This window comes from Notolabrus celidotus, chromosome 2 (assembly GCF_009762535.1).
Source record: "Notolabrus celidotus isolate fNotCel1 chromosome 2, fNotCel1.pri, whole genome shotgun sequence".
Taxonomy (NCBI): Eukaryota; Metazoa; Chordata; class Actinopteri; order Labriformes; family Labridae; genus Notolabrus; species Notolabrus celidotus.
This window is the reverse complement of record NC_048273.1, coordinates 37,977,948-38,001,617: the sequence shown is the minus strand read 5'-3', so window position 1 is coordinate 38,001,617 and position 23,670 is coordinate 37,977,948. Positions and strand designations below refer to the sequence as shown.

At 41.6% G+C, this 23,670-nt stretch overlaps 2 protein-coding genes across 4 annotated transcripts in view; both read left to right on the top strand.

The window, feature by feature from the left end:
- Positions 1–14,691, top strand: part of herc2 (HECT and RLD domain containing E3 ubiquitin protein ligase 2) — a 78,184-nt gene extending 63,493 nt beyond the window's left edge. For 2 of the 3 annotated variants that reach the window (XM_034702020.1, XM_034702018.1), the window contains exons 82-91: positions 127–314; positions 461–658; positions 778–861; positions 2,424–2,565; positions 2,681–2,875; positions 3,131–3,243; positions 10,866–11,056; positions 11,250–11,355; positions 11,433–11,645; positions 14,261–14,691. In XM_034702020.1, the coding sequence (XP_034557911.1) occupies positions 127–314; positions 461–658; positions 778–861; positions 2,424–2,565; positions 2,681–2,875; positions 3,131–3,243; positions 10,866–11,056; positions 11,250–11,355; positions 11,433–11,645; positions 14,261–14,533 (1,703 nt within the window). In that variant the 3' untranslated portion in view covers positions 14,534–14,691. The remainder of the gene's footprint in view (positions 1–126; positions 315–460; positions 659–777; positions 862–2,423; positions 2,566–2,680; positions 2,876–3,130; positions 3,244–10,865; positions 11,057–11,249; positions 11,356–11,432; positions 11,646–14,260) is intronic. The other variant, XM_034702019.1, reaches the window with a different exon arrangement.
- A 955-nt stretch (positions 14,692–15,646) lies between these two features.
- Positions 15,647–23,670, top strand: part of oca2 (oculocutaneous albinism II) — a 106,260-nt gene continuing 98,236 nt past the window's right edge. The window contains exons 1-3 of the mRNA XM_034676866.1: positions 15,647–15,771; positions 22,941–23,104; positions 23,598–23,669. Coding sequence (XP_034532757.1) covers positions 23,641–23,669 — 29 coding nt within the window. The 5' untranslated portion in view covers positions 15,647–15,771; positions 22,941–23,104; positions 23,598–23,640. The remainder of the gene's footprint in view (positions 15,772–22,940; positions 23,105–23,597; position 23,670) is intronic.

Genomic DNA, 23,670 nt, shown 5'->3' with positions numbered 1-23,670 from the left:
TGTAAAAAATCTGCCCATTACTCGTTGTTTTTGCCGTGTTATCAGTCGGTATCATTGAACCCAAACAGTGTAGAGGAGTTGTCATATAGCAGCTCACAGAAAGCTCTGCTGTTGTGTTCGTCTCAGGAGAAGTGTACACGTGGGGCGACAACGATGAAGGCCAGCTGGGAGACGGGACCACGAACGCCATCCAGAGGCCGCGACTGGTTGCTGCGCTGCAGGGCAAGAAAATCAACAGGGTGGCCTGTGGTTCTGCTCACACTCTTGCATGGTCGACAAGCAAGCCCACCAATGCTGGGAAACTCCCAGCACAGGTACTGTACTCACTGTCATCATGTGTGTGTATAAATAAGTGATGTGTTCCAGTAGATGGCAGTAAAGCTTTGCACCATTCAAACAAAGTTAGGCTTAGAAATGTCTGTTACGCTGTCCTCCTCTGACTGTGTGTGGTTTTTAAAAGGTTCCCATGGAGTACAACCACCTGCAGGAGATCCCCATCATGGCTCTGAGGAACAGGCTGCTGCTGCTGCATCACATCTCAGAGCTCTTCTGCCCGTGTATCCCCATGTTTGACCTGGAGGGTCGGCTGGGTCAGACCGGTCACGGACCCTCAGTGGGCTTCGACACACTTAGGGGCATCCTCATCTCCCAGGGCAAGGTGAGACCGCATCATGATCCAAGAAGAATACATCAGCAGCAGTATTCACAGTAAAAAAATCAACACATTCATTCTAATCATATTCTAATCTATCCTTCATTTTGTTTTTCTTTTAACAGGAAGCAGCTTTCAGGAAGGTGGTTCAAGCCACGATGGTGAGGGACAGACAGCACGGACCTGTGGTGGAGCTCAACAGGATCCAGGTACTGATGGAAACACAGTTAAAACACAGAGACTGGATGATTTGGAGTTTACACACAATAACTAAACCAAGGTTTTTGGGATAAAAGGTGTGGTAAGATATATTTGATAGTAATATTTAACTTTTGTGCTGTTGCAAAAAGTTACTTAAGTAATAACAGTTGTTGAACTTTGAATAGATATCAGGGAAAATCAAATGATATTGATACCTGTTTCAATGACACAGCAACCAAAAACTACATTCTATTGTGCTGGGGTAAAAATTGGTAACTTCTGCTGCAAACAACAAAATCCTGCACCTTGCAACTTGTCTTTTTCATCACTTTGTTTTCAGTTTGGGTTAAAAACATTTCTAAACCTTCAGCTGTTACTAAGCTTTTATTAATGAAGGCCTGAAATGTCAGTCATATGTTGTGTCTGAGCTGTAGTACAGCCACCAGCCACTAGCGGGAGCTGTCACATGGTTGATGACGAGTACTACAAGCACAAATGACAGACGGCATCTCGTAGCACGGCAAGGTTTTGCATGTTTTGATCTAGAAAAGGAGATGAAGTTGTATGTAGGTCGTGTCTGGCTAACTCAAATGGAGCGATGCCGAACAAACACATGTATGTTGACGCTAACTGAAGGCTGGTGGTGCTAGCTCTGCTAACCTTAGACTACTGTAGTATGCTAATTAAAATTTTAATTTCCATTTGAACTACTAGGAACTGAGTCTGAAAAATAAAGGAGATTGTCTTGTTTTCTAGCTCATGGCCCTGAAAAGCATTCAAAAAAGTGAAAACCCTAGATTTAAGTATGCATACATACTCTGAAAGTTGCCAAATATAATGACGATGGTCATGAAATAACCAAATATTATGAAAGAGTTTTATACATTGTAAACAAGCTCTAGTGCGGACTCTTGCTCTACCCAGCTGTGATGCTGATCTTCATGTGCTGCAGACAGTGCAGAGGATTGTCAGCTGTAAAGTCAGAGCATGCCCTGCTGAGAAAAAGTGACATCATTTGTAATCAGTGAGCATGTTTACTATGTGAAAATAGTTTACATGTCAACACAAACTGTAGATCTGAAAGTGAATTATATGGGGTGTAAATATCTGCAGACTGAGGTATGGGGCGCACAAAGCCGACACATTCCTCACACAGACCCTCTCATAATCACTTTTTTTCTTTCTCCTTGAAGTCTCTCTCTCTCTTACTGTACACTCCTCCGTCCTCCTCCTCTCACTCGCACTGTGAGGCCATGTTCCAGACGGGCTCCTGAGCATTACATGTGATGTCTTTCATAAGGGGATTTCTCCTGGTGTGTGTGATCTGTGCTCAGGCCTGTCTGCAGGACTTCCTGGACTGAGCTTTAGACTTTACTCCACATAGAGTCTCTGTCTGGGCCACTGCTTCTCCACACAAGAACACCTCCCCCCATGTAGCTCTGCTTGTGTTTGAGCTGTCATATCCAGGAACTCATGCATATCGCTACTTCCTCTTTATCTTGTGAGAGGGTTTTAAGCACAGATCAAACTGAAATCTCTCTTTTCTTCTCGTCTGTTCTTCATCCTGCAGGTGAAGCGTTCTCGCAGCAAAGGAGGTCTGGCAGGTCCTGATGGGACCAAGTCTGTGTTTGGTCAGATGTGTGCCAAAATGAGTTCTTTCAGCCCAGATAGTCTGCTGCTCCCTCACCGAGTGTGGAAGGTCAAATTTGTGGGTAGGTGTTACAGAACTGTATTCACTCCCCATTCATAAAGCAGCACATTACTCTCCAAACATTATGTTTTATTATTCTTTCACTTCCTCACCCTGGATGTGTTTCTGTTCCTCAGGAGAGTCTGTGGATGACTGCGGTGGAGGCTACAGTGAGTCCATCGCTGAGATGTGCGAGGAGCTGCAGAACGCCCTGACCCCGCTGCTCATCGTCACCCCCAATGGCCGGGATGATTCAGGCGCCAACAGAGACTGTTTCCTGCTCAACCCTGCCGCCAAGTCCTCTCTTCACATGAGCATGTTCCGCTTCCTAGGTATAATCCAGTTAATCCCTAATTCAGCTCTTTATTGGTGTTGGTCCTGGACAAACAAACACTTAAAATAATCATGTTTATTTCAAAATAAACAAACTAAATGTGGCTTTCCTCTGATTGAACACCTGACTTTAGAGAATGCCTTATTAAATATCTATATTCCTTCTCTATAATGCAGACCTGTTGCACAGCACAGTGACAGTATTGTACTTGTTTGATCAGCCGGTAATGCCCTCTGCCTTGCTGTGTCTGCAGGAGTGCTCCTGGGCATTGCAATCCGGACTGGGAGCCCTCTGAGTCTGAATCTGGCAGAGCCCGTGTGGAAACAGCTGGCAGGCATGAACCTGACCATTGCTGACCTCAGTGAGGTACGTACACAGTCCTGTTCTCCTGTAAACACTGATTCTGCTCGGTGTGTATCCAGTACACACACAGGGTGATTGATGAAGTGTGAAAACACACTGGACCACGTGCTACAACCATTCACATGAAGGGATTTGTTCAGGTGTCAATTTAAACTACTTCCCCACAGCTTTTTAATTGGTGCAACAACAAAAAATACAGTAGTGCCACTGCCAAATGTAGTCCCTCCAAACCTTTATTTCTCAATCTTTATTTGAGAACTCCCTCTCTTCCCTTTTTTTGTTATAATAATGACTTTGTTGGTTTCATATTCAATAAAATCCATAAAACCACACCCATAAACTGTCCAATGTACAGTCAAACAACCAATCAGGGTTAGCTTGCTCATGACCAGCCAATCACAGCAACTCTCTGCAAATTTGTATCATCTGTTTTTTTAATGCTCTCTCTGGCTGTTTTCGAAAAGGCCCACTTCATACTACCTACTAATGCAGTAGTAGGCAGTAGGTACTACCTACTACTGCCTACTGTAGCAGGTAGTTAGGTATGTAGTCTGACTGTTCTGTTGGATCTGTTCTGCAGTATACTGGGCCAGACGTCACTGAATTCGTCAAAAAAGAATAGAAAAGAAAAAGCGGATCGAGCGCTGTGCATTGTGGGAAACAGTACGCAAGTCAGACTGGTCTGATGCATACTGAGATATTTTCCCGAATCAGTAGACACCCGGGGAGTTTTGGCATACTGCAGATTTTGCTGTTGTTCACATACTACTCCCTACATACTGAATTTTGGCCAAATCACTACGTACTGCTACTATAGGTGGTTTTGAAAACAGCCTCTGTCTCTCACTTGCTCTCATCTCACCTCAGTGAACAGACAGTTTTGCAGTGACATAGGTTTGATGTGTCATGTGTCAGGCGGGCAGGGCCTAACAAAGTGATTCGAGGTAGCAGAGAGAGAGGTTGAAGGTTGTTTATATGGGGATACTCATGTCTCGTACTGTTACTTCAATGTGTGAAGGATTCTGATGGAGCTCTTTCTTAATGTGTAAATTGCTGTCTTCACATTTCACACGTTGCAGTAACACATTAGTATAAGATTGATAAGTCAAGGGCACGGGTTTGGCCTAATAGTTAAATTTTGCTCCCATATAGTATGGCCCAGTTTGATTCCAGCCTGCGGTCCCTTTCCCGCATGTCATTCCCCCACTCTCTCATTCTCTCTACCGGTTTCATGCTCCATCCACTGTCCTCTCCCCTTTTATAAAAAAAAGGTGCAAAATATTTACACTACCAGTCAAACATTTGTTCACACCTTCTCATTCAATGGTTTTTATTTATTTTAATTATTTCCAACATTGTAGATTAATACTGAAGACATCAAAACTATGAAATAATCTGGTTTTGCCATAATCTGGATCACAACAGTAGTCAAATAGGGCTATCCATTGTGTACTAACCCTACCTCTGAACTACACAACTGATGGTCTCAAACACATTAAGAAGGCAAGTCTTTCTACAAATGAACTCTTGACAAGGCTCATGTTAATTAGAAACCAATCCAGGAGACCACTTCATGAAGCAGACTGAGAGAATACCAAGAGTGTGCAAAGCTGTCATGAAGGAAAAAGGGGGCTACTTTACAGAATCTAAAATATAAAACAGATTCTGCTTTGTTTAACACTTTTTGGTTCATTCAATAATTCCATATATGTTCTTTCATAGTTTAGATGTCTTCAGTATTAATCTACAGTGTTTACAATCATTACAATAAATACAAACCCTTGAATGAGAAGGTGTTTACAAACTTTTGACTGGTAGTGTATATTTATTTAAAAAAAAAGATTAATACATCAAAAAGTTTCTTCTTAACAAATACATTTTCAACTGATTTCATTGTAGTTTCCTGAAGTTTTTCACGCTCTCGTCCGCTTGATCCTTTGATTTAAGCTAGTCCTAAATTTCATTGCGACCTATGATCTTCTAGACCGTGCAGCATTTAATCTTGGCTCATGCAAAATTGAAGATCAATGACAAGAACTTTATGATCGACCAATTGTTGCTGTCTCTCTGGCACCAAACAGAAAGCTGCAAACTCTATGTACAACACACACATGACTTGTCACCGTGCCCTCACTGTCGGGTCAGGAGGAATACAATGTCGTACTCGGAGCCTGCTGGTGTGTAATGTTAAAGAAACAGCCTCAATCACTGTAGATAAAGAAACACACAGAGTGCAGCTGTGTCAGACAGCTGCTTCTGAGCATGATGGAAGATAATTTCAGAACAGGGATGTAATTTAAGTTTTGTAAAAAGTGACCTGTGATGTGCCCAGACTTATGATGAGGTCAGTCAAAGTATTTTCAAAGTATTTTGTTTTCAGGTAGGTATAAAATTTCAGAATTGACGCTCTGTGTTTGACTGTTCATGGAAAATAATTCTGATCTTTAAGGGTTTTTATGCTTTATGCTCCTCTTGTGGAATAATCTCTTGTTTCTCTCCAGTTGTCACATAACGTTGCCTTTTTTTGTTATGACAACAACGTTCACGCTTTAGGATAAATCTTTCGTCCACTGATTTCATTCGACTCTGCCCTGCTGAAATTAAGAGTTTAATTTATCAAATTGTTCTGCAGTCAAACATCCATAGAGCAGGGATCGTATAATTAGCCCTGGCGCTTGTTTCATTAACTATATTTCATTTGGCTCTGTTCCCCATCTAATAATACTCAAACCTGTCCTGTAATTTGGATTTAATTTCTGACTGCAGGCTGCCGTTTGATGCTCTTGTTTTGTTTAACAAGGTGAGGTCTTTTCCTCTCTTTATATTTATTAAGATGAGGCAAAACAACATTTCTCTACTGTTTATAGGAGCATACAGTAACTGCAGCTGTCTTCACAATCAATGAACACAAAATAAGTCAAAGGGTAACCTGTGCTGACTCATCAGGCATCGCGGGGTTAAAGTCTAAAGCAGGACATGATGGGCGAGGTTGCAGCGCAGCATCTCTGCTCGAGCAGGAAGGAAAACAAACATGGAGTGCATTATTTTCCCATCATGATACATCTCCCCTCAAATGACCTCAAACTGAGCAGCTGAGGATTTTGCAGTTTTTATTCGAACAGCTCAAGAAGAGAGGGAACAATCTCCTTTCCTTGCAGAGGCTCATGCATGAATAATCCATATGACCAGGGGAGGCTGTAGCTCTTTTACATTCAGAACTACATGGATGATAAATAGAATTTTGAAGCATGACTTGTATGTACGATTGAATCATGATGTGCACACAGAAGAGCTGAGCTCATGAAGAATGGACTGCAGCCGCTAATTGCACCATAAATTGCGCATTGATTTCCCCACTATCAGCTCGGCCTTGAGGTCAGATTCTCAAAGCATGTTGTGCTCTCATAATCAAACATGAACACGTGTTCCTGCTGCAGGCTGTGGCTCTTGTTTTGCATCTGATGGTGGTAAAGGGCTTTGTGCAGCTCGTCTCGTTGCTGCGCTGAGCTGTAGCTGAGCTCATGAGGGGCGCCAGTTTGGCTTAGTGTCTAATTCACATGCTTCATCTACAGAGGCTGTAGTCCTTTATGCGGGTGGTCAACCTGTGGCTCTTTGCTGCATCCCCACTCTCTCTTTTGTCCTACTCTACCCACTCTCCTGTCACTCAATATAGGCACGAAAAGTTCCAAAATACACTTCAGTAAAAACGAAAAGGAAAAGTTTCTGTGTCTGTGAAAGCTTTGTCCTTAAAGTGACCTAATGAGGGGTACAGGTACAGATAAACTGAACTCTCGACCTCATCTTGCTCCTCGTAATGGTCAAGACCAGATGCGGAGCAAGTGTTCCTGTGTGTGGCAAAGTGGACCTCTGAGCCCCTGACTGTACCGCGACCCCTAATTACCCCTAATATAAGAATAGATGTTTTTCTCGGTCATTCAGAGGTTGAATTGTCATCATGATCACTGAAAGTTTAAGCCTAGGCTCGTTCAAATATGGCAGCCCCGAGCACAGAGAAGCTCTTCACTCTTAATACAGTTTGGGTGTATTTAACCCCTTGTTCATGCTTTATGACCCAGACGTTGTTGTCGTGTCTCATTTGCAGACTTAATGGGAGAGAAGGTCATGTGATTCTTTGATGAATGAGCCTGTGAGAATCATCATGACGGTTTGTTGTTGTAGTTAAGTGAAATACGATCTGGTGATAACACAGAGTGTTTTATTCTGAAAATTAACCCGATGTTTTCATTTTGTTTTGGCGCCTGACTTCCTGTCCCGCTCCATCTGTTCTGTACATATTAGAGCTAGGGTTGGCAGTCTCGGAAAACTAGCATGAATTTGAATGTAGCATTTCCTCAGGACTCCGTCTAACCCTAACCCCTACCCCCCCTCCTCCCTTGGAGCTCCTCCAAAACAACGCCCCCGCTCACATGCATGAGCGCCACTGATTCATATGATGGTGACTGATTCAAAACCGGTCCTCACCAAAACATTCTCATAGTGAAAGTTAAAAACACAAACAAACATGGCTGCTGTTAGTACTCACAACTGTCATGCTAGCATTATTCAGTGTTACTGGTGACATGATATCAGGAGGAAAGTTATAACACATATATAATACTGTAACAGCTCTACTGTTTGTTAAACATGTTCAGTGTAGATGTTCTTAATTCCTACAGTGTTGACCGTCAGTGAAGGCATCAGGAGAGGTGTAGAGTGTGTGAGCCAGAGAGAGGAGAGACAAGAGGAGAAGTTCTTCATTCATTCAAACATTGATTGTTGCTTTGTTGGTTGGCGTGGTAACAGCCGACAGTGACCGGTTAATAAAAATCAACGTGTTCACGAATCGGCTCGTCATCCCTACAGCGTCAGGACGGACGCTACAGTACATCTACATTTTCTGTAGGACTTACTAAATGTCATTAATTCTTCTGCTTGTCAGAGCCCCCGTGGTGAGAGCTTTGTAGACCCTGATGCGGACTACAGTCCTGAGCAAAGCACCTCATCAGGTCAGAGGGGACAGGCCCGAGGTCGAGTGAGAGGGGCAGTAAATAGAGTCAGGGGAAGCAGAGGCAGGGGACGGAGAGTGCACGCCGGGGAAATGTACGCGCAGGAGGCGGGCAGAACGACAGGATGGGATTTGATTGGTTTAAATTTTGGACCCTAAAAATGGTGATTGGTTGGTGTTTTCCCAGGTTTACTCCGGCTGTAGATAGCAGCTTTTTTTACCTCTTTTTTAAGAACACATTATGTATTGATTACCATCAGGACATAAAGATCATTTTAACCAGTATAACAAAAAGTGGATCTAAATTTGATTACCAACCCCAGCTTTAATGTGCTGTGCTCCGGCATCCGGCACAAATAGAAGTCTTTCGTATCCGATCCGTTGCGTTCAGGCATGCCGGATCAGAGATGCAGCCGGAACGCAATGAAGCGGATCCAGTGGAAGTTAACACATTGACTAGAATAGAAACCTATCTGATCCGGTGCCGTGATGGATCACAGACGGAGCGGACACAGATCTGGTGGAATTTGGCCGTAAGTCCTTCTCCAGGGATACTCTCAGCTTCTCCACAGGATCTGCTTGGGTTATAGTTTTTTGCGTAACTGCTCTGATGACGCTTCAGTGTTACCTTTTGAGCTAGTATTTGAAACATACCGAACTTTACCTGATCAGTTTTAGAAACAAACAGAAGCTTTACATAGCTTTTTAATGTTTCTTTTATCATGTGCATCTTCACTTTGATTCTTTTTGCGTTAAGAAGTCTGATCTTATTCTCATCTACTGATTTGGAATGCCTTTAATAGCTACAGTTTCTTTCTCTTTTTGAATCTAATCAGATATTCTCTGCAAATCAGAGATGTCAATCATGCAAATTAGTGGTGCAACGGATCATCGTTGATCCGTGATCCGTACGGATGCCTCTCCATGGTTCGGCACGGACGTGGTCCGCGGATCGGTTGATGAAAAAAGTTGCGCGTGTTCACGTGATGATCGCATGTTCAATCCACACTCACTCGTGAAGCGCAGCGGTAGTCATGGCAAGTGAAGGAGCAGAGGAACTTGAAAAACCTCCTGCATCTCTTAAGTCACATGTATGGGAGCATTTTGGTTTCCCTGTAAAATACAGTGAATGCTGAATGTGCTTGAGCCACGTTATGAAATTCCGTTGCGCACCCACTAGACCATGAGGCCGTCTGTGGCCCCCGAACTGTTATCTCTTCACTCTGTGTTTTTGTCGGGTCACCATGTGTTTACCGGGACTTGTCTCCATGTCAACGATACGCAGACAGGCTGTTACTGGGTCACTTAGAGTCCACTGCGAGTGCAATTTTTAACTTTCACTTTGGTTTATGGAGCAGTTCGCATGTTGGCACTTTGCCAGCTGTAGGACCCTAGAATAAAACGGTGTGTTCACAGTTTGCTGCTCAAAGAAAAGTGGAAGGTGAAAATCAGCAAATGAAAGAAGAATGGAGTGAATCTTTTGAAGTTCCTCTGCTCCTTCACTTGCCATGCCATGAAATGCAGTGAATGAGGCAGGACTGGGCCCACAGATAGGGTGCTTTGCACATGCAGTACATTTTGAGTTGAATTTTGTTTTTATTTAATGGGCAAAGTGTTTTACAAAATAAATGGAGGGACAAAGTTATATTTGTCTTGTCTCCTTTTTTTCTTTTTTTTTTTGCTGATCCGAAAAATGATCCGATCCGTGACTCAAAACCGTGATCCGATCTGAACTGTGAGTTTTTTGATCCGTTGCACCCATAATGTAAATGATTAAATCTCATCAAAGTGCTCCTCCCTGTGAACAGGTGGCGTTTGCATCAAACTGTTTTAATTTGCCTTAAACTTGCAGGAGAGTTTGGTGAAGCACAAGAGAAAATAAAAAGTTTCAGGATGGAAAAGAAAGTGGTCTTACATGAGGCTCATTGTTTGAAGATGAGCAGCTTAGTGTCAGACTTCTGTAAACCTTCATAACGACCACGCAGCTTAACTCTAATTGTCTCGATCCCTAAACCGCCATCTCTGCTCCTAAGCTACAAATGTCTCTCAAGATTATATAACATTTCAAAAGCCTCATGATCTGCATTATAACCTGCAAAAAGGACACATTCCTGTGCATTCCTCCTCAGATTAAACCTCCAGCCCTTCAGCTCCACAGAGCACTACAAAGAGAAACACGTCTGCAGAGTCACACTGTACCTGCTCCTCTAAAGGTTAATCTATATTTAATTCAGGAACAGTCGTTGTCCCACAATCTGAGCTTTTGTTTGGGAGCAGGCGTGAGTCGCCTCCTGCCCTCACGCTGTGATCATGAGCTCCTGGACTGTCTTTGGGAGAATTCTTCAGCGCTGAAACAAAGCTGCTCTTGTTATGTGGTTTTACCCTGAGGATAGTGTAAAGGTTGGATGTCAAATTAATCCACCACAAGACTCAGGAGGGAGCAGATCGCTGGAAGGCTCACGGGAATTGTGTTGGGATAGAGCAGGGCCGTTCACACACAAATACACACACACAGAAAGATGAATGAATGAATGGGAAAGGAGTGAACTGAGAGGTGAGGAAGAGGAGAAGGGATGTGAGAGTTTTTGTGAACTATAAAACAGATTTCTTCTGTCTCCAGGTTGATAAGGATTTTATTCCCGGCCTGATGTACATCCGGGACAACGAGGCCACAGCTGAGGAGTTTGAGGCGATGACGCTTCCCTTCACGGTGCCCAACGCAAGCGGGCACGACATCCAGCTCAGCTCCAAGTACTCCCACATCACCCTGGAGAACCGCGCTGAGTACGTCCGCCTGGCGATCAACTACAGGTGAGCAAACACTGAATGAACAGATCCTGCATTCTATCATTCATGTGACTCATGTACAGGATCAGGTCTGTGTGTTTCTGGACATTAAAATCAGGTTTGCGGTGATCATGATCATTTTGTTTGAACACTCTGGACCGGTGAAGACTTCTGTAATGTCTTTGTTTACCTTCCTGTCCTATCCTCCCGTCTTCAGGCTCCATGAGTTTGACGAGCAGGTCGCTGCAGTGCGAGAAGGAATGGCTCGAGTCGTTCCCGTTCCCCTGCTGTCCCTGTTCACAGGATACGAGCTGGAGACGATGGTGAGAGCAGATTTCTTGTTCTGTCATATTCTTCTATCCTCCGCCTGTGTTCTGGTCTGACTGTTTCCTCTCCCCAGGTGTGCGGAAGCCCGGACATCCCTCTCCACCTGCTCAAGTCGGTGGCCACTTATAAAGGAGTGGAGCCGACGTCCTCCCTCATCCAGTGGTTCTGGGAAGTGATGGAGTCCTTCTCCAACACTGAGAGGTCTCTGTTCCTGAGGTTCGTCTGGGGACGCACACGTCTGCCTCGCACCATCGCTGACTTCAGAGGGCGGGACTTTGTTGTGCAGGTAAGGAAAGGAAACGTGTCTAAAGAGCTCTAACTGTGGCTTTGAAAAGCCAGAGAAGAAAAAGAAGAAAAGCAACATATGATGGCTCCTGAAGGCTGCTGTGAGCTATAAGATGTACCCCTGAAGCTTAAATTGGTGTAGTTCTGATGTGTGTGTGATGCTCATCTTTCTCACTGATCAGTCCAGATTGTTGTTTGAAGTGTCTGACGACGTTACAGAAGGTCTCCCTGCAGTGATGAAACTTTAGGATGAAGAGTAAGAAGTCTTTCTTAAACAAAAACAGCTGTAGTGTTGCTTCTTTTAAAACCACCAGACTCTGTGGAAAATAACAAACAGCAATCTTATTTGCAGAACAGGAGAATTGCTTGTCTTCTGCCTCCTCAGGAGGTCGTTTGTTTCTGTTATTTGTTACACAAATATGTCAGACACACACCGCCGACTTAAAGCAAAGTCACACAAAAGCACAAACATGCAGATGGACAGACTTTTGATCAGGTACATATACATTCATAGACTGTTTCTATTACAGCTTGTTTCACAGCAGCAAACTGAAGCTTTGATTTAGTCATTGAGAGCCCAGAATATAAACAAAAGCAAGAAACATTTATTACATACATTTTTAAAGCAAGACAGTTCTATTAATTAATGTTTTTATTTATAACTTTTTAAAGACAAGATAAAGACAATCAAACAATGGCTCAAACATATTAAATGAAGTAAAGTTTTTAAAAAATATACCGAACTATTAATATAAAGTTATTTTTAATATTAAATTAATTAATCAATAAAAAACACACCTGAGGAAAAATTTAAAAAGAAAACAGTTTGTTGAAATTTTTTTAAAAATAACAAAATTCATGAAGATCAAAAAAATAAATGAAATTGAAATGAAAAACAAAGACATAAAAACACCATCCAAAGCTGCCAATAATCCAATCCAATCCACTTTATTTATATAGCAAATTTAAAAAAACAATCAAGTGCTGCATAGTGAGGTAAATAAGTTAAAATACACAGAACATAAAACAGTCAGAGAATAAAATGGAATGAAATAAAAGAATCATAATAAAACACATGAAACACAAAAAAATAAAATGAATAATAAAAAATAAAATAAAAACACTAAGAGCCAATAAAAGAACAGACAGACAATAATGTACTGTACTCTTTGCATCAAGTCTGCAGGAAGTAGGGGTGTGCGATATGAAAAGGAAATCATATCACAACTTTTTTTGGCAAAATCACGATCATGATTTTATCACGATTCTTTCATTTTGAATATTCAGACTATTTTAAAGTCATTTAGCAGTAAAACAAACCAATGCACCGATTTAAAATCATAGCCCTAAACAGAGAAAATGATCAAAGATCATTTCAGACAGGATACTGTTCAAACTCTTTTCATTTAGGTAAGCTATTTAGAAAACTTGTGCCAAGTACAATTAACATCAAACAAAAATAATGACATGCATCACTTCAACTTCTTTTAGTCATAGTCCTTTTCTTTTCTCCACTCAAAATGAAAAACAACTTAAACACACATTAAAGTAAGGAGCATACTTGCTGGGGGATCATGTCCTTTGAAGATAAAACGTTACTGCTTCAGTTCCATCTTTCCAGCGCTCACTCGTTTCCTCATACGGTGTGTCCTTATCAAACGCCTGTGTTAAAGCTGTTTGTTTTTCCTGTGTGGATGGAGGCACGACACCGCTCTCCTCACCTTTTGACTTTCTGCATCCTGTTCCGGGTGCTGTCTCTTCAGGTGGTTTAATAAGGTTAATAAGGTGTGTTTCCATCCGAGGTGCGGACCTCCTCGTTGCAAACTTTGTAAATAACAGTTGTTTGTGTTGTGTCGCTTTGTGAAAATCCAAACCAGTTCCATATGACCAAGGTAGAGTTTCTTTAAGGGACCAACTCCTCACTTTCACTTTCATTAGCAGCCATGCTGTCTCTCATGTAGTTGGGGCAAAAGGGGAGGGGGATAAACAAACCAAGACACTGCCTACATCTCGCTCTGATTGGTTCATCCGTGTGTCTGTAGTGCTTACATGAAGCAGACTAACAAAGGGTGTGATTCAGCAGAGAGAAAAAAACTTTGGAGGTGGCTGTGCATGGGCACACAGACTTAAGGCACAGACATGGCACAATGAGGGATAGAATGTGCACTACAGACTACGATCTCTGTGCTTTGGCAGACCGTCGTCACATTCTAATCCTTCACAATCTAAGATCATCATATTGCACGCCCCTAGCAGGAAGTACAAAAAAAATTCCCCCTGTTTTTAACTCACATCGGTTTCATCCAAGAAGGTAAGAAACGGCCTTCAAATAACTGAAAATGTCAATGATACTCGGGTTTAAACATGAAAATAAAACATGTGCCCACGAGCCTCAAACATCCAAACTTTAGTCATAGGCGTACTGACTCTGTTTCCTACTCATTTCAGGACTCATGTCCTCTCTCTCTGTGGTTACTATAATCTTTTTACTCTCACACGCAGAAATTAGCTAACTGAACACTCACAGTTACTTTTGTCTCTTTTTCTTCATGTGAGGAGAAGCATGACACACTTTAAAAACCACTGACCTCTAACCTTGTCCCTTTTTGTTTTCAGGTGCTGGATAAATACAACCCCCCAGACCACTTCCTGCCCGAGTCCTACACCTGCTTCTTCCTCCTGAAGCTGCCCCGGTACTCGTGTAAACAGGTGCTGGAGGAGAAACTCAAATACGCCATTCACTTCTGCAAGTCCATCGACACCGACGACTACGCCCGCATCGCCCTGTCCGGTGAGCCCGCTGCCGACGACAGCAGCGAGGACTCGGACAACGAAGACGCCGACTCTTTTGCCTCAGACTCAACCCAGGACTACCTAACCGGACACTGAAGTTTGTAGAAGGATCACTGACAGAAGAGCTGCCACAAAGAGACTGCACTAATCTCACCTGTTAACACATTCATACCAAGACACAAAGGTCTGTGGGGCGAAAATGTGCAATGAGCTTTAAAAGCATTATAAGCTAAATAAAGAGAGGAACAAACGCAGGTTTGCTCTGATTTAGTTTCTTTAAAATTAAGTGAGGTGATCAGCTGCACATGTAATTGTCGTGTTACATGGGAATATGTATATTGTTACAGTTACAGAGTAAAAAAAGGCTCCAGCCTAGCACTGTGGTAGATTAACCCCTCTGGTTCGTGTGAAGTCCCTGTCCCTAGTTTGTAAATAGAAATCAATGTGCGGCAGAAACGTAGAGCGACTTTTTGTTTCTTGGTAACAGACACATTTCTTTATAAAAAATGAAAAACATTTTTAAATGAAGCGTCAGTGTTTCTCACTCGGCTCGCGTCACTCAGAGCCCACTGAAGAGTCATTTTAAGATTCCTGTATTCACCCCCTCCCTTCATCATGTTTGTGCACTGTCTCCTTAAAGAATGTACATAATATGATTGTGCCATGTATCACAGAAGGTCTCATTCCTGCATATTAAATGTTAATACATTTCTGTTAATAAATAAGATAAAGAATCTGATTCAGTCCCTGGGAATGTTAAATAATGAGGGAGCATTGTGATGAAGATGTTACAGTTGTTAAACCAGTTAACTAGGACCCAAAAGCAAGCGGAGGCTGAGGAAGCAGTGGAAGTTATTTTGTTCTTTGAAGGTGAGGTAGAGGATGACTGATCCAGAATCCGAGGTGAGTGTGAGATCCAAGAGATGCAGGAGTGAAGCGTGAGGCTCGGGTGAAGGCAGGTGAGTGTCCGGAGGGAGAGCGTGGTGGTGATGCAGGAGAAAAATGGAGGAAAGCGGCAGTTAGTCGAAAGATAATCACACGAAATATCAAGAAACTTGCAATACTTAGAAGTACTGGCGAGCCGGCCAATGTTACACGGTAGAAGCGGGAATACTCTGGCACCCGACTCTTCTCTCCACAGAGCTTCAGTGCAGTGTCCTGATGAGCGGGATGGGGAACAGGTGTGAAGGTGCAGGAGCAGCCAGAGCAGGAGAGAGCCAGTGTGGGAAAGAGAACCACCCAACACTGTGGGAGAGACCGGGGAAAACTCCACACAGGAAAAACACAGTGATCACCAGAGAAGAGCGCCTACCTTCAGTGATAGCCGACAGCAGGTTTGTCCTAAACTGTAACTGTGTTGAATTGTCTGTCTGTCTTACAGTTTGTGATATGACTCATGCAGCCATCAGTCTGTGAAGGCCGTCAAAAAGATTCAGCAAGGGGCAAACCATGAGGGGAAAACACTGCTACCTGCCTCCAGAGAAAAGTCTTCAGCTAGTCGCAGTCAACAGTAAGATCAAAATATGTGAGCAAATCTACACTCCTAGGACTGTCCCTTCTCTCTGTCAAAGCCAAAACCAAAGTGAACACATTCACCACTCACTGAGGTAAACACCAATAATCAATAATAACAACAGTGCAGTAAACAACAAATAAACAGAACCCAATTTAGGGCTCATATAAGGATAAACTTATTAGAGTTGTGATGGTCAAAGGCTGCTGTTATCTAAATAATTAATGTGACCCTGACAAATCCAAATCAGAAATACTTCATTTATCCTGGGGAGGGAAATTTGGGCATTACAGAGCTCTTATAACAATAATACTAATGTAAGAAAGTTAGATATTAATCGAACAAGGAATAAAATAAATACAAATAAAATAAAATAAAGACCAAATAAAAACAGAATAAAATAAAATAGAATAAAATGAAATAATAAAGTATACACTGAAGTGGAGAATACATTTTTAGTGATTTCACTAACAGAAAAAAATGTGTCACTGTGCATCATAACTAAAATAGGTCTAAAAGATGATTTTATGTATTTGTGCCTCAAACACAATAACTTAGTTTTTAATTTTGAACTTCACTGTGATGTCGTCATGTCAAAGGGAAACATCTTTTTAAGGAGCCAGGTTCTGCTCAGTGTTCAAACTGTATGCTCCTCTGTTCAGACGACACAGTCCTGGAATCAACTCTCACCCTTCTCTCAGTGCCACATGTCATTCCCCATTCTTTCCACTGCGCCATCTTTCACTACAGGCATGAACAAGTCCAAAAAATAAATCTTAAAACTCACTTTTTTAAGTCATTATGTCACTCCAATTCTGGATTTCATAACTTAGGAATGAGGGGAAAGAATTTCTGAAATTTTGGCACAAATGTCACATTTGTGTCAGGAAGGAAGTGAGTGTTTTGGAAGTTAGAGGTCTTTGTCCTTTATCGTCATTGTGGTTTATTTTTTTGCTCAGTCAGATGAAAAGAGAGCTCTCACACTTTAATATCTAATAGCTTTCCCTTCTTCTTCTACTGATCTAGCTGTTTGTTTGTTTCACTACAGAACACAAGCAGGAGAGCAGATTTTTAAGGTTTTATAATAATAATGATAATAATAATATAATAATCATATTTATTTATATGGCACTATTCAAAACAGGGTTACAAAGTGCAAGAAAATGAAAATATAAATAATAATTATAAATTGATTCATTAATTTAAAAAAATGTAAATATATGTAATATAATACTGTCTTCCCTTTATAAAAAAAATTGTATTGAACCTATTGTAATTTTTCCATTTGTATTGACTTAATTAATATGTTTTATATTACTTCAAAAATATATTTTTGCTGTAATTAAATTCTTATAATAATAATTTAGTATTATTTGTTATTACTCTTACTATTAATCCTTGTTGTATCCGCTCTTGTGGACACACTGACCCAGTGACTCAGAGGGAAACACTCACAAATGTAAACCTGAGCTTGAATATTTGAAGGATTTGAGTTCATTCTACTTTGATATATTGTGGCGGGCGGGACGAACAGCAGGATCTGTGAGGATTTGACAAACGCAAGCAACACAAACTGTAATAAGCAGATTTCCTAAAGTTTCAAAGTTACACCTGTTTCAGGGTTTCTATTGGCTCAAATAAATCACACACACTCCAGTCTGGATTAAGATTTTTGTTTCAATGTAGGGTTGGGAAACTGTGTGAATAGCCTGCTCTCCTCATAAACCATGTTATGAAGTTTCCCAAACTGGGTCAGGAGTTCACTTGAGTTTTCTGTCTCTGTTTGCAGCAGACAGCGCGTTAACCCAAACCAAATCACTTCATTGAGAACCTCTTTTCAGATTTGGCACAGAGGTAGCAGTGGGACAGTGGCGTGCTGGGTGACTGTGATGGGTATTGTTGACATCACAGTTCACCCCTGGCTGTATGGCTAATCTCTCTGATTACCTCTGTAGCATGCTGTTGTTCGCGGTGCTCCAGCATCATGAGGGACTGCACCTCCTTCACGTGCTGGGAAAAAGGTGATGTAGGGGATCTTAAGACCCTCACTCACACGTGCAGAGAGTCCAGGAGGCATTCCTCATAGTTACTCTGTCTGCAGCTAACTCCTTTAAGTATGTGTGTGTGAGAATGTGTGTGAGTGTGTTGTCTCCGTCCACTCCTCTTCCAGTAAACGTATGCATAGTTCTGAGTAGTTCAAAGCCATGAGAAAAACCTCTGTGTTTTATGAAGGCTTGATTTGGCTTAAATATCATTAGCATTCTTTGCAGACTTAGTGCGCAGTAATAATCACAAAGTGCATTATGCTGGTAGGAGTCAGGTGCTTCTCAGTACAGTGAGGGGGGGAGCAGAGGCGAGGAGTGAACGCTCACCCTCAGCCTTACTCACGTTGTGGAGTTTGTTACATAAACTATTCTGCAAACACTGGACAAATGTGATCGTTTGTGCACACATCCTCACTGTGATATTTCAACAGAGTAGCGGTAGTTCAACAAATTCCCACCCTTTCATTATAAGTCCATGAACTTTATTCCTCTAGGCCCTTTTAAATGTTTCTCAATTAGCCTCTTACTGCAGGCAATCCGAGGGCACTACCAGACGTTTCTTTGGAGGGAGGATTGAGCCCCCTCCACTACAATCTGCCATTACGAAATGCAGTAAGAAACAAGTTGAATATTTCCTCCTTTTATTATTCACATAAACAGGCCTATCTCTTGTATTTTGCAGGTCTAACAATTAAAATCATTATGTGAATAAAAATCATTCATAAAAATCACAACATTATTGTGTAGGGGTCTCGTTTGGCCCCCAAATGTGTTCTTGGCTCACTCCTGGAAACGCAAATATCCTCCAGCACGTTAACAACAGTTTGGGTTATTTCACATGAGAGCATTCTTAGATTTCCAGAGGTCTTGACTTATTTTAAAAGTTGGAAAAGTTGCAAATAACTGAGTCCAATTCTACATATATGTGGAAATCTTCCAGGAAGTACAAGTCTCCATTTATTGGGATATGTAGCAGGCAGTATGTTCTTTTACAATTAAAATTTGATGCAGGAGTAGGAGGGGGAAGGGCTTGGATTTACACGCCAAATCCAACAAAGGGGACTTGTGCAACTGCTGCTTTTTAAAAGACACGTTTTGTTTGGGTTTATTGGCTCGATCATCAGATTTAAAGGTATTATAAATTAAATTAATCCCCCCAAAAATAAGATCATGTTTATTGCAGCGTTTTTGATAGCAGGCAGCTGAGAGTTGAGAAGAAATGAATGATTGTTACCGAGAAATGGGAACAAAAAATAAGTGCCTGCTGGACTCAAACTGGGGATGTGTGATGTGTTGATGACGGACGAGTCGGAAAAATCAGCACCAAAATATAAACACGCCTGTTGCCATTTTAAGGTTGAATTATTTAGTTTAGTTTGGTTTGGGTCAATTAGTACGGGCATAGTAAAAAGGCAAACAGAATCAGAAATACTTTAGTTATCCCAGGGGGGGAATTCCGTCATTACAGTTGCTTATACCCAGTATGTAAGAAAGTCAAAATGTGAATAGAAAGAAGGAATAAAATAAAGATTAATAAAATAAAATAGAATAATAATAAAGTATGTACAGGAACACAGAATAGACCTGTTTGCTTCTGGTCTGGGTCCCTGGCTTGTCCCCTGGCCTGGGTCTCCTGCGGCGCGTTGGGTCCTTCGGCCTGACTGCTCTCGTGGCCCGGGTGCTGGGCTGAACCGCTCGGCTGATCTGACCAAAGTGGTATCATCTGCACCAGTGGTGGTCTTCCCACACAAATAGAACACAGCACGGCGGCAACCCTCTGACCCAAGCTTCAGTAATGATTGTGGACACTAAGGGTTGCTTAAAGGTGACATATCACGCTTTTTTCATCAATATATATTGGTCTAAGAGGTCCCCAAAACATGTCTTTAAAGTTTATGCTCAAAAAAACACTTTGAAATCAGATTTTGGCATGCCTGAAAAGTCCTCTTCTTCATTCCTCATCAGAACACTCTGTTTTCTCTCTGACCACGCCCCCTCAGGAAGTGGATGTGCCTCGGCTCTCCAGCACGTTGATCTAATGTTTACATGTTGGCTGAATATACACGGCTGCTCAGAGATCACGTTACTTCAACCCTCTGAATCTGATCCTGATGGAGAGGCGCCTGCAGCAGGACCTTTCTGAAGGATTGGTCATAGATTTAGTGTTTCTTGTTGTTTTATTTGTCAGTATGTAGATGTGTGTCTTGGTACACAGCTACGAACATGTAGCTATGTGGCTATGCTAACTAGCGCTAGCACTTATCCATGATAAATAAAAATCATCCACTAGATCTTCAAATCTGCAGACGTGGGGAGTAAAACCGACCTTTGTGTTTATTAAGACAGCCTACAACTAGCATGCCTCCCTCCTAAGCTCCTTGTTAGCACACATTTGTGCAGGTAATGAAAAACAGAGGAGGGATTCAGTATTATTTTATACAGTCTATGGGCTGAACAAGCTCCGAGCTCTGACTCCGTGACAGACCGGATATTGTTGTTACGTAACAAAAACACGGAAGTCTGAAACGGCTCGTTTCACACACATTTACAGAAAGGTGGAGAAATCAGAACAGAGGCAGAATGGATTTTTTTCATTCTCGGGGGGTTTGTAGACATGCCAGGGAAACATATTTCAGGTAGAGAACCATTAAAAAGTCAATTTTGCATGATATGTCACCTTTAATCATTAGTATCACCGCACGGAGTTTTTGGCGTCATGGTGAGATGGTCCCTCTCCATCTAAGTCTCTTAAGTCTCTCTCTCCTTCTCTTTCCCTGTCTCTTTGTATATCTATGTGTATTCCTTCTTTTATTTTATTAATTTTTTTGGTCCACCTAGGTGTGCACGCCCTCTTTTACAGAACATGATATTAGCTGTCAATAAAAGATAGGCCAGAGTTCTAAGAGGGATGGTGATGGTCGCATGCACACAGTCACAAGCACAGAAGAAAAATGTTTTCTTTCTTTTCTTTTGCTGCAAGAATAAATTGCATTAATATTTGACAGTTTGTGACAAACATGACACAAACCAGAAATATATATGCAGACAAGAGAAAAAAGAAAAAAGAGAAGAGAAAAAAAAAAAAGAAACAGAATAGTTAGAATTAGCTATGTACAAAAGCACTGGGAATGAAGGTGATATATACAAGGATGTTAAAGTGGTAAGGATATTGCACGGTTATAGTGCAGTGATCAGAAAGGGGAGTTGTACAGTCTGATGGCCACAGGCAAGAATTACTTCCTGTAACGTTCTGTGGTACATTTTTGGGGAATGAGTCTTGAGGCATTTTTCAACAGGAGGACCCAGGGTCTAAATTTAGTTCAGGGGTAGATAATCTCCCCCCTGAAAAGCCCTTGCTTGGGGGTAGTACTTTTCAAAGGTCCCGGGACTTTCAGGGGTGGGGCCTGCAATGCTGAACGTGTCTGATTGGTAGATTAACCACAGTGTTTTTTTATTCCTCCCGTCGTCCACAATAACATCACACACATCTGTGATTCACTTGATTTCTCTTTCTTTCATTAGTTTTGATTTGTTCTATCTTTTTTGTATGTGTGTGTACTTTTCAAAAGAAGAAGCTGTGATTCTCTTGATTTAGCAGCTTGTAACAGTAGTCTTCTCTCAGCCCACCGTGAATGCATCTCTCCCGGTGTTATGGTTTTAAAAGTGACCCTGTAAACTGGAGACCTTCAGCTGAACGTGTCAGTGTTTGTGGAGTTTACACAGCTGTTGAAACACAGAGGGAGTTCCTGGGAATGCAAACTAGTTTAGTTTTTATTAAGATTTCAAAATATCCTCATCAGATATTTAATGATCGTCTAAAGACGTTTATGAGGGATGCATCCGGCTGAGAGTCTCCAGTTAACAGGGTCGCTGCTTAATTTAGTTCAAAAGGATTTTAAATCCATGTTGAAACGTCTTTGCTACTCGCTCTTATCTCCTCTCTGTACTTGCACTGAATGTGCTCCTGTGTTTCACCAGCACGTTGCAGAGAGGGTGGTGGATGTTGTCCCTGATGAAACCATACACATTTAAAAAAAATCTACCTAGAAATGTCTCACTTTAGTTATTACACTGGGAGTCAGGTTTGTAACCTTGTGGCCACATTGATGTGTGTGTGTGCACAGTCACACAAATCAATGGTCAAAACATTTGAAATTTTTATTATTATACATTTTATGTTGTAAAATCCAGATTTGGTATTCAATGAACCTAATCGCTGAAAGAAGACCCCTTTTTTCTGTGTTGAGCCAAAAGTTCTGAGTCACCAAAATAATTTGAATATCCCGACAGATTTTTAAAAAATGGGGCTCAAATGTTCCTTAACGTGATGACATAACATATAGACAAGTGAGGATGACCGCTCCCTGACCGTTGGCGCTTGTCGGGGGGGCGGTGTGTAATTGATTTGTTCATATTATGGTGCCTGTTGCAGTTGTAAGTGTAACGTTTTCCATGAGTGTCTAAACAATTGTGAGACATGCAATACTTTCACGTAGTGTGGTAGAGTTAATAAGTTACTTGAAGACACCTTTCTTTCTAAAAATCTCTCTAATTAAGCGGCAAAGGATGACGTTAGCATCCACATTAACAGTTAGCTAATTCTAGCAATGACAAGGCAGAGAGTGAGAATAAAGAGGAAGATTGTGGAAGGGAAGTCTGACTGAGGAGCATTAATAATGTAAATTACATCTTTCAGTCTGAGGAGTTTCTTCTGTCTTGTTTTAGCTGAAGTTAGCCACTTAAGCTACCACAGGCTACACCTGGTTAGTGGTTAGCTCAGAGTGTTGTTGATAAATCTGCACTACCGTCTCCTGATCTGGTCTAGAGGTAGCAGTGGGACAGTGGGGTGAGTGGGTGAGTGGGTGACTGTGTTGGGTCATGTTGACACCAAAATTAACCCCTGGCTGTATGGAATTAAGATAATCTCCTCTGATTACCTCTGTAGTGTGCTGTTGTCTGCAGTGCTCCAGGATCATGAGGGACTGCACCTCCTTCACGTGCTGGGAAAAAGGTGATGTAGGGGATCTTAAGAGCCTCACTCCCACGTGCAGAGAGTCCAGGAGGCATTCCTCATAGTGACTCTGTCTGCAGCTAACTCCTGTTGCTAAGGTAATTCCTGCTTACAGCTAATGAAGATCATAATCGCCTGTGTTTTCATTTATTTAAAGATATAAAATAAAATTGTATCATTACCTGGAGTGACAAAATATACTCAGTGTCCCAGCTACATTATGAGCAACTTCCTAAATTTCATTTAAACCTAATTTAGGAGAAGAAGATGCAGTTTTACATAATCTGAGGATCACTTATTTATAAATGATTGGGCAATTCTGTACATGCATAAACCAATGCATAAATGTTCTGTTTTCTATCTGACATTTCCACCATAAGTCAGCTTGTGTGGACTTCAGAAGGAGGAAATGACAGCTTTTGCATTAACTTATACTGTGTACATTTAATTTGGGCTTTATTTATTCATTTCCCAGTATTTGATACTATTTTTTTTTACCATTTCTCATTAGTTATCACACTCAAGGTTGTTCTACCAGATGATCATCAAATCTTTACTTATATAACAAATCTGCTCTTTGTGCTTTACAAGGGAACTCCAACAACTCTATCTCTGGATTCTCGCCCTGGCTGAAATGACCCTCAGTGATACAGTCCCTGATTTG